Here is a 10,064-nt window from a genome sequence, read left to right on the forward strand (position 1 = left end):
CATTAATATAGATTAATACATTAATCTGTATTTAAGATGCTGTTTTTTTTAAGATGCTCACGTGGAGAGAGTTTTAATGTTCGCATTTATGGTCTATACATATACGTGTATTTTTTTCCAAGTTTTCCAAGGAACAATAATCTATTACTAAACATTTTTTGGTGTATCCTTGGTATTAAAACAAGCACAGGGGATCCCAGACTTCCTCAGTCTACAATGTTGGCGACTTTCAACCAGGAAAATACCTCGAGTTCGAGTTAGCTTTGGAGTCGACTCATGAATCCTAGATACCTGGAATAGGAATCGACTCTCTGTTTGAAACGATATCTAGGCACTTCTAGGGTGCGGTATAATGAGGATTTTTTTTTTTTTTATAAACCTGTATCTACCTTTGGACCCGGACTTCAGATCCCGAGAGAGAGAGAGTGAGAGAGAGAGAGAGAGAGAGAGAGAGAGAGAGAGAGAGAGAGAATCACCTGCCTCATTTCCCCCATAGAGAGCGACAGGATCCAGTTCAGTCTGTTGACGCAGGGAGAAGTTGCTGATATTCCTCCTCAGGGCTGTCCGGTTTTTAATCCATGGTGGTGTAAAGAAGCCGGTTTGAACAGGGATTGACGGATTGTGGGATTAAGGAGCAGAAATGAAGGCTACCTCTTTATCACAGGTAAGAACCGACTACTGTATTGACTCAGGATATAGGAACCGTTTACCTTGGAGCGAGTCTGTGGGATAAAACAAACAAACAAACCAAGTTCTGTCTAATCTCAATGAAAGGGCTATTAAAAACACGGAAACGTGCACCAACAGCTTAATAAAGTTGTCGGGTATAATGAGTGAGACTTGTGTAAAGATCTTTTACTTGTTTGTTTACAATTATTTTGTTTAAATACTATATTAAACTGGAGATGTTTGCTGTGTTAGTGTTGTTCATGTTGGAGAAGCAGGAAACAGTTCTGATAATTGAGCACAAGCCATGGAGAGAGAGAGAGAGAGAGAGAGAGAGAGAAAACAACATTCACCCTTTGACCAATATTATTGACCATAAAAAAATGCATGAGATGCTTGTTTCGTAACACAAATATGTGAACAGGTTGTAGCTATTAACTTCAGAAATATTATCCAATATAAATCATATTATATGATTATGGGGAAAATGTGCATGAACTCTAGAGATGCATTTATATATATGATATCATTTAAAATTGGTATTTCAAAGATTATACTTTACAGATGCACGATATCCTTAAGAAATGCCGTCGCTTAAAAACAAACGTTTTGGGTTTTGATATTTTGACAACTTTTAGTAATCATCCATTTATGTCCATTTGTCCCCCGAAAGATGCTACTGAACCTCGATTTGTTTCCTAAATGTGCAGCTTCTTATGCTAAATTAATTTATTCAAGTTTTAGGCTTTTACGAATCCACGATCTTTATAGAAAAAAAAAGATGTCTTTAAAAACAATATATTCACTGTAGCTGAAATCTAGATGTTCGGTTAATATTATTGAAGTCTTCCGTACTTACTGTTTCTAATTTACATTAAACGTTACTTGATATGAGGATGAGGTTCCCCTTTGAGTCTGGTTCCTCTCAAGGTTTCTTCCTTACCATCTAAGGGAGTTTTTCCTTGCCACTGCTGCCTGAGTCACCTCAGACTTGCTCATTGGGGATAAATACATACACATTGTGAACTAAATCCATCTAATATTAATCTTGAATTTTGCCTTCTATTAATCTTTATATTAATCTTTTGTTCTATGTTTATGTTCTGTAAAGATGCTTTGAGACAACGTCATTTGTAAAAAGCGCTATACAAATAAACTTGAATTGAATTGAATATATTTTAAACTTATTTCACAGTATTATGTAATAAAAGGTATCTTTCACCAATGAAATGTGGATATAATGTACCTTTAAGGTGAGATGTCTTTATAGTGCACCCATGTTAATCATACACGCTAAAGGTACAAAACACTTCAGGGTGTCACTCCAGCAAAGATAAAGTTTAGAAGCCTACTGTATTTCTCTGAGAGTCTATATGATTTATTGCTTTTTTTTAGGAATATGAACAAAATATGTGAACACTTAGAGAAGTGTTTAGCACTGGGAAAAAAAAAAAACTCAAGTCAGCTATTCAGAGCCTTCGCTTTCTAAATTCATAGACAGCAGTGCAGCACAAACCTGACGTTCAGATATGGCAGACATGACACGGCAGATATTGAGCTGCTGAGATTCTAGAAAGTTATGTGTGAGCGAGAGAGAGAGAGAGAGAGAGGGATAGAGAGGGATAGGGTGGGCACAGTTGTCCGACCCGACCTAATAATCATCACCCTGATGGAGGTCAGAATGGAGCATGGTGCCAGGTGGAAATTTGGAACCCTGTCGTTCTTAGATTCAGGTCATGATTCCTTGGTGTTTCACACATGGCTTGGAGGATAGCTGGACGTTTGCATAGCGTTTGAGGGAATGAAGATGAATGGGAAAGAAAGGTGAAGCAGTTTTCTTTGGGTCAGCATTGTAGAGCCGAGCAGATGTGCATGCTAATCGGTGATTTAATTAGTTCTAAAATATTGCTGCTGTGCTCAATAACAAGAGTTTTAAACCCCGGACAAACTACAGAGTTTTACACTAAACAGCTAAAGCTAAACCAGTTGAAATAAAAATACAATTGTTGCTACAACACAAAAAAAAAAATTAACATAACGCTTCTTACTCCTGTCCGTTCACCGTGTATTCTATAGATCTGTAAAGCAAAAATATCTCTTTGCTTCTAAGAACACAGACAATGAGCCCTGAAGAGAGATGATGCTATCCATCTTTGTTCTGTTTCTTTTCTGCTGAAACAAAACGGACCAGCAATAGTTTGGAAGACCGAGGAACAGAGACAAAAAAAAGCTGCTGAGGTGAGACAGTGCTAAACAACAGTAACCTTTGGTTAGACCGCAGGGTAATAAAAGTAGAGTTTGTTGAAAGGAGAGCAGCAAGCGAGAGAAAGCAAAAAAAAAAGGAGGAGTACCACCTTTGATTTTCCATCACATTAATCTGGCCAGCCAGCAAAACGCCAATAGTTCGACTGTGAGGGAGTTAGTGAGGCAGAGGTAAGAGAGCATGGAAAAGAAGAATAAAGACAGATTAAGGCAGGAATTCAGGGAGATGTGTATTAGGTTTAGCTGTGCGTAGTGAAGGTTTTACTCGCTCCTCCTCATGCCTTGTAGTTTGCAGAGCTGTGTGTGCAGGCTGATAAACGTGTTGCATTATAGTGCACAGGTTGTGTATTAAGAAGCACGGATTTATCAGAGATGGTCTTTCCTGTTCAAGAGCTATTATAATGACCATATTCTTAGATTGCAGGTACATCGTGCCTCTTTTTTAAATAGGAAATGTTGGCTTAAGGTAAGAGAAGCCAAAGGCTATTGTTTTTTTTTCCATGTAAATATGACTTTACATGGAAATGACTTTCGGTACATTTAACTTCATGGTTAAATGTACCGAGAGTAATAAAGATGCTTGCTACAATTACTGCTCATTGATTTTTGTTGGAACTGTGCTATATAAAACTATGTTTGTTTGTTTTGCTATAATCTGTATTATTCACATAACTAGCTTATTTGCCCGCGCTAATTTATTACTCTATAATAGCTCCCAGTTAATGCCAGCTTGTAGATAATTAAGTTCCAAGGCAAATAAAACCTAGAATTTGTTCACCCTTGCTAAGGATTTATTAAACAACTCTTAACGATTTCCAAATGTGATAATGCATTACTTTAATACTTTAACACTAATACGAATTGCACTAAACAAGATCGAAGTAAACTGACTGTTTCCACCTCGAAATATCAATGTCTGTTCTTTTTCTCTCTTCAGGACAGTGAGACGTTAACCTTATCCAGGCTTAGACAAAGACACAGAGTTTCACTTCACTGGTAGTGTCCTGCAGCCAGCCTGGGGAGAAACAAGGCATCGGCTGTTGCACGCTGACCAAAGCCAAGAAAAAAGTGTGCTTTGTGAATGCTTGCTATTCAGACACATCTCCTGTAGCCCTCCGGAGCCTGACACCAAAGGATACAGCTTCACTCTGGATCAGACTGTGAACCCAGAGGGCCTTGACAACTGGCATGATCCGGCAATCTGGAAGGTTGGAGCCCTGTTCGCTTTATTCAGAGCTTTATATGAACTGTTCGGGAAACCAAGAGGATATTTAATCAAGGTGGAACGCACAGGTAAATCCTAACAGATAAATCACAGGAATTGCTTACAAGCACATGATTATTCACCCCTTGACCACATTCTGTGTTTTACATACATTTTACATATATATATATATATATACATAAAAACATAAAACACAATGCCAAGGTTTTGAAGGTGCAAAATATATTTTTTGCTGTAACATAAAGCATTGGTATAGGGACAAGGTCCTGCACCGCTTTCCCTTATGTAGGGAAAAACTGCAAATATATCTGGGCCCCATATTGAGATTTAACACACGAGAAAGGAAAACAGTGAACTTTACTACAACAGAAGTTTTCATTAAGTATAAACAGTATAAGTTAACACACACACCGAGTGAGTGAGAGGGTGAGAGAGAGAGAGGAAATACTTTACATCTACAGATTGTGATACAGTACAATATGTATGTATTAGTAGTAGTATTTATTCGAACAGTGGACGTGGGTCATCAGGGTATTCATCATCGTCACCTTCTGTGTTTTCCACACAAGATGCAAAACATTGGAGTGATCTGAGAGATAAACCGCAAAGAGACAAAACAGGAAAGTGAGGCTAGTTAACAACGAGACAAAGAGCATATGGTGTCTGCAGTTCTCCAATGCACTGAAACTTCACAAAATGTAATTTTTGAAATAATATATATATATATATATATATATATATATATATATATATTCATTCATTCATTCATTTTCTACCGCTTATCCGAACTACCTCGGGTCACGGGGAGCCTGTGCCTATCTCAGGCGTCATCGGGCATCAAGGCAGGATACACCCTGGATGGAGTGCCAACCCATTGCAGGGCACACACACACTCATTCACTCACACTAGGGACAGTTTTCCAGAGATGCCAAACAACCTACCATGCATGTCTTTGGACCGGGGGAGGAAACCGGAGTACCCGGAGAAAACCCCCGAGGCACGGGGAGAACATGCAAACTCCACACACACAAGGTGGAGGCGGGAATCGAACCCTGACCCTGGAGGTGTGAGGCGAACGTGCTAACCACTAAGCCACCGTGCCCATATATATATATATATATATATAAAAATATAAATGTGTTTTGCTACAGTTCTGACTCCAAGGCTTGTGAGATATGTCGCTTTCAGCTTTGCACATCATGAGATCATGTTGTCTACTGAAACAGATAAAGCTCTGTCAGATCAGGTGGAATCCACTTCGTAACAACGCCGGCCAGGTTTTGACAGCTTTGCCTGTAGTATTTGGGTCCTTCCATGCTGCCTTCAACCCTGACCTGCGTCCTAGTCTCTGCTGATGAAAATAATCCCCATAACATGAAGCTACCACCACCATGCTGTACTCTGGGGATCAGTACTGCTCTCAGGGGGATGAACAGTGCCAAGGTTTAAAAAGTTCAATTTTAAAGAGCACCTTTTTCCCCAAGTTGTGTCTCAAATACAGGATTTATTAATGCACATTGTGCCTAGGCTAATTAGCTTCTATGAACTGTTGATCTCTTGGGCCGTCCATAAACAGGTACCATTATGTTGCGATTACGTGGTACTTTAATTAAAAACAGGTCAACTCCATTCCTTCATTTCACTTCCATGCAATGGCGGGAATACTCAAAGGCTTTCTAAGTGTATTTTTCCATCCTAGTCACTGGAAAACACCCGCCTTGTCTTGTTGCAACTCTCCATAGCAACAAGGCTTGACTTTTAAAATCAATTTTATCAGCGATATTATTTATTTGAATTTTTTCAAGGATGAATTCTCTTGCACTTTAGCAGTGTATTTTATCGTCGGTGCTTAATTCGCTAATGTGCTTTATTTGTAAGTACAGCAAACTATTTCAAAGCTGTTTGCACACTGGTGACAGAAGTCTATAGAGACTTAATTAACAGCGTCACACATGCTCTCATTGAAACACACAGCGATTTCAAGCACTCCCAATGAAAAACAATTAGAGCAAACAGGACAAATAAGCCACAAGGTTCTTGCGTTTAGCGCGTGCTGGAGTATTTTCCTTCCTTTCTGTTTATAGATCTGCCGTGTGTCGTAGCGTCTTTATATTTGAGACTAGAGGTGATATTCTGGCAGGAAGCTGACTGCTGACTACTCCACTAAAGCTGCTGACAGGATTTTAATGAAAAGCTGTCAGTGCCACAAGCTCGCTTTGAGGTGCACACAGAGACCAAAGGGACATGCTGTTGATGGACAAATTAACATAGCATGTGGGAATTTCTTCCTATAATATACACTTTGCGTCTCATTTTTACTCTAATAATAATAATAATAATAATAATGATAATAATAATAATAATAGGAGTGTCGATATGTTTCTCTACGTTCTATTACAAAAATATAATAGAAATTATTCTGTTTATGAACTTCTTTGGTTCCCTCATTCTGTTTTAATACTACTCATTAGCAAACTAGTCATATCTTAGTACATAAGGTTAGTTGCCACTTCTTAGTTAGTTAGTTGCCAACACAGAACTGGGCAGAATGTTGTAGGTTTCTTTTGCTGGGCTAGATAAATTAGATCAATTTATGATTTGTTCGCCACTGATATTGTGTATCAGGTACCTTCAAAATTCTATGTTTATTATAAAAGCTCTTTGCCAGCCCTGAACCCCAGTTCAGGCTTTAACCCTGGTTAGCACCATGCTCGTGTTGAACTCTCTTATTTGTATGTTGTTTTTCATAACACTGTCTTCCAAATATAGTATGAGTGAACTACTGTACCACAGACTCTTCTTGCTCCATGGCAGGTGTTGCTCTCGTCCCCTTCCCGGGCATCGGCGGTATTCCTGTCTTCTCATTACAGGCAACATGTCGGAGCTAGACGACTTCCCACCTCCTCCTCCTCGAGGCCTGAACCAAGCCGATCCATCCCGTATTCAGCAGGACATCCTGGAGGAGCAGGTGGAGCTGTGGTGGTTCAACGAGCCACGGAAGTCTCTGTTGTGTTACATCGCCTCCGTGGCCTTGGTGGTGGGCTGCGGCGTGGGTGGCGTCGGCTTGCTGTCCAGCACGACCAGTCTGTCAAGCGAGTGGCGTCTGGGTGCGGGTACGGCACTGTGCATGCTGGCGTTAGCCGTGGTGCTCAAGCAGCTGCTCAGCTCAGCCGTGCAGGACATGAACTGTGTGCGCAGCCGGCAGCGCATAGACATTCTAAAAAGCGGAGGCTTGTCTGACGTGCTGGTGGTGCTCCTCACTGGACTTTCCTTGCTTATCTGTGGAGCTGTGCTGCTCAACGTGGCTCTGGGGTACCACATGCCCAAACCGGGCCAGGCTCTCAATGATATGTTTATATCAGGAGTGGTGTTGTTGGCAGGTGGAGGGTTCACTGTGGTGGCTGTCACCGTTTACTCAATTGTGGTTTTCCCTTTGGCAAGGACAAGACCAGAGCGGAGATTTAGAGACAGAATGCTGGGAATTTTCACTGTATCGGGGCAGATGCGTTCCCGACGGGAGACAGCGTCAAGTCTGGCACAACTCATATGACTGTGGAATTCTATATATCATGTATATATATGTATATAGCTTGAACAAAAGTAAAGATTCTATAAAGAATCCGAGTGGTTATATGTTTAAATCTTTATTCTCCTCCAGAAGTGGACCTACACTCCAGAAGAAACACAGCCACTGGAGAATATTTTGCACAGATTGATTGATGAATGTATAAAACTACAGCAATGATGGTACAAAATACATACTGTATTATTATCTATCTTTTATTGTGTACACATACTGATCTCACTGTGCTCTGGGGGGGTGACATGGTCGAGACCACGTTTACGGCTCTTCCTCCCGGCCCCAAAGCTCTTTTTATCGTTGTGCACCGCGGGGTTTTACACAAATCTACGAAATAATGAATTCTTTTTTAGATAAAACATGCTGGCTCCTCACAGCACAACCGTCGCCTTCACGAACATGTTAATGAGCTTCACCAAACATCAATTCACCATCTGTGGGGAATCGACTGTGCGTCCTTCACACCTTTTATTTATGTGGGCGAATAGGCGTGTCCCAAACGGAGCTCCATCTGGACCTTGCTTGTCAGAGCTGTTTAATGTGTGTTAGAACGGATCACAGCCGTGTCAGTTTGCATGTTTGTGATTTCATACCGTGACCTCTCGGAAGCTCGGCGATAGCAGCCCGCGCTGTGGATCAAAAAACGCCAGCTCTCCACCCAAAAAAAAAGAGCCGAAGACACTGATTGCGTCTGATTGTATTTTAAATGACAGATGTTTATTATTATCGCTCAGCACTTTTATCGACTCTCGAGTCATTTAATATTACAGTAAGCACATTTATAATCCTCAAACTTTATCACATACCGTAACTCTTGATCAAGCCGGAGGGCTGAATAAAAAAGTGTTCTGAATCAAGATTGAGTGTGTATGAGCAAAAAAAAAAAAGTTCTCCAAGATTTTTATTTTAAAGTCCAGTATGTAATATGTAATTAAAATGTCATTGTGTCGGATGGATTCATGTAGAGGGTTTAAGTGTGAATTAAAACTCACCAATTTTTTTTTTTAATTTGAAAATAAAGAAATAAATGAATAAACAAATAAATCAATAAAATAGTCAAAATATGAAGAATTGTTAGTATCATTATTAATATGATACACAGTGTTGAATGTTTAGGAATTATTCAAATGATTTCATTATATTGATTCGATAAAATGTTTCGGATTTCTTTTTTAAAACATGTTGTAAGGGTGCTGCATTTAGGAACGAGTACATCAGAGGGACAGCCCATGTTGGACGTTTGGGGGACAAAGTTAGGGAGGCGAGATTAAGATGGTTTGGACATGTTCAGAGGAGGGAGAGTAAGTATATTGGTAGGAGAATGTTGGACATGGAGCTGCCAGGCAGGAGGCAAAGAGGAAGGCCAAAGAGGAGGTATATGGATGTAATTAATGAGGATTTGAAGCTAGTGGGTGCAAGTGTTGAGGATGCAGAAGATAGGGTTAGGTGGAGAGAGATGATTCGCTGTGGCGACCCCTGAAGGGAAAAGCCGAAAGAAGAAGAAGAAGAAGAAGAAGAAGAAGAAGAAGTAAGGGTGCTGCATTGAAATCTGCTCTATGTTTTAAAAAAAATCCAATTAAATTAATAAATAAATAAATCAATTATTTAGCAATTCATTAATATTCTAGGAAGGAAACCAGCATACATAACACACATCAAATGTTAAAATAGCATTTCTCTCTAATTGAAGACTTGTACTTGAATTACAAAATATTTATTTTATCTATTAAATTATCTGGTTTATAATTTTATTTTTATAATTTATCATATAATTATAAAATTATAATTTTATTTCATTTTAATTTTATTTGATCTATTATTAATATATATATATATATATATATATATATATATATATATATATATATATATAATATACATATTACATAATAGATCAAATAAAATTTTAATTCTAATTATAAAATTATACTTTTATTATTTTCATTTTATTTTATCTATTATATTGACACATTATAAATGATAACTACTACATATTTGATTTTATTGCATTTTACTTATTTATTTACTTTTTTTTTTTATATATATATATATATAATCAAGAGATCACAAAGGATATAATGTGAAAATGCACAATGAAATTGAAGCTCGTGAACTGGACCTGCATGATTTTTTCTATATGGTCCACATGATTGGCTGCGAGTGTAATTTCCTGTTTTTAAATTCAATTCATTATTATTCTTAGATCATGTGGTGAATCTTCCATACAAGTCCTTGTGAATAAGTTGCTAATACAGAAATGCTAACATATTACATAACACATACAAAAGAGTGCATCAATATAAATCTGTGATTTGAATTACATACAGAAC

The 10,064-nt window shown here is 38.5% G+C and overlaps 1 protein-coding gene across 1 annotated transcript; it reads left to right on the forward strand.

Moving 5' to 3' along the window:
* Window positions 1-436: 436 nt before the first annotated feature.
* LOC132844275 (transmembrane protein 125) lies at window positions 437-8,805 on the forward strand. Its single transcript, XM_060867523.1, has 3 exons — window positions 437-664; window positions 3,866-4,221; window positions 6,969-8,805. The coding sequence occupies exon 3, from the start codon at window positions 7,030-7,032 to the stop codon at window positions 7,702-7,704; it is 675 nt and encodes a 224-aa protein (XP_060723506.1). The 5' UTR covers window positions 437-664; window positions 3,866-4,221; window positions 6,969-7,029; the 3' UTR covers window positions 7,705-8,805.
* Window positions 8,806-10,064: the final 1,259 nt, after the last annotated feature.

The sequence above is a fragment of the Tachysurus vachellii genome, chromosome 4, assembly GCF_030014155.1.
Source record: "Tachysurus vachellii isolate PV-2020 chromosome 4, HZAU_Pvac_v1, whole genome shotgun sequence".
NCBI lineage: Eukaryota > Metazoa > Chordata > Actinopteri > Siluriformes > Bagridae > Tachysurus > Tachysurus vachellii.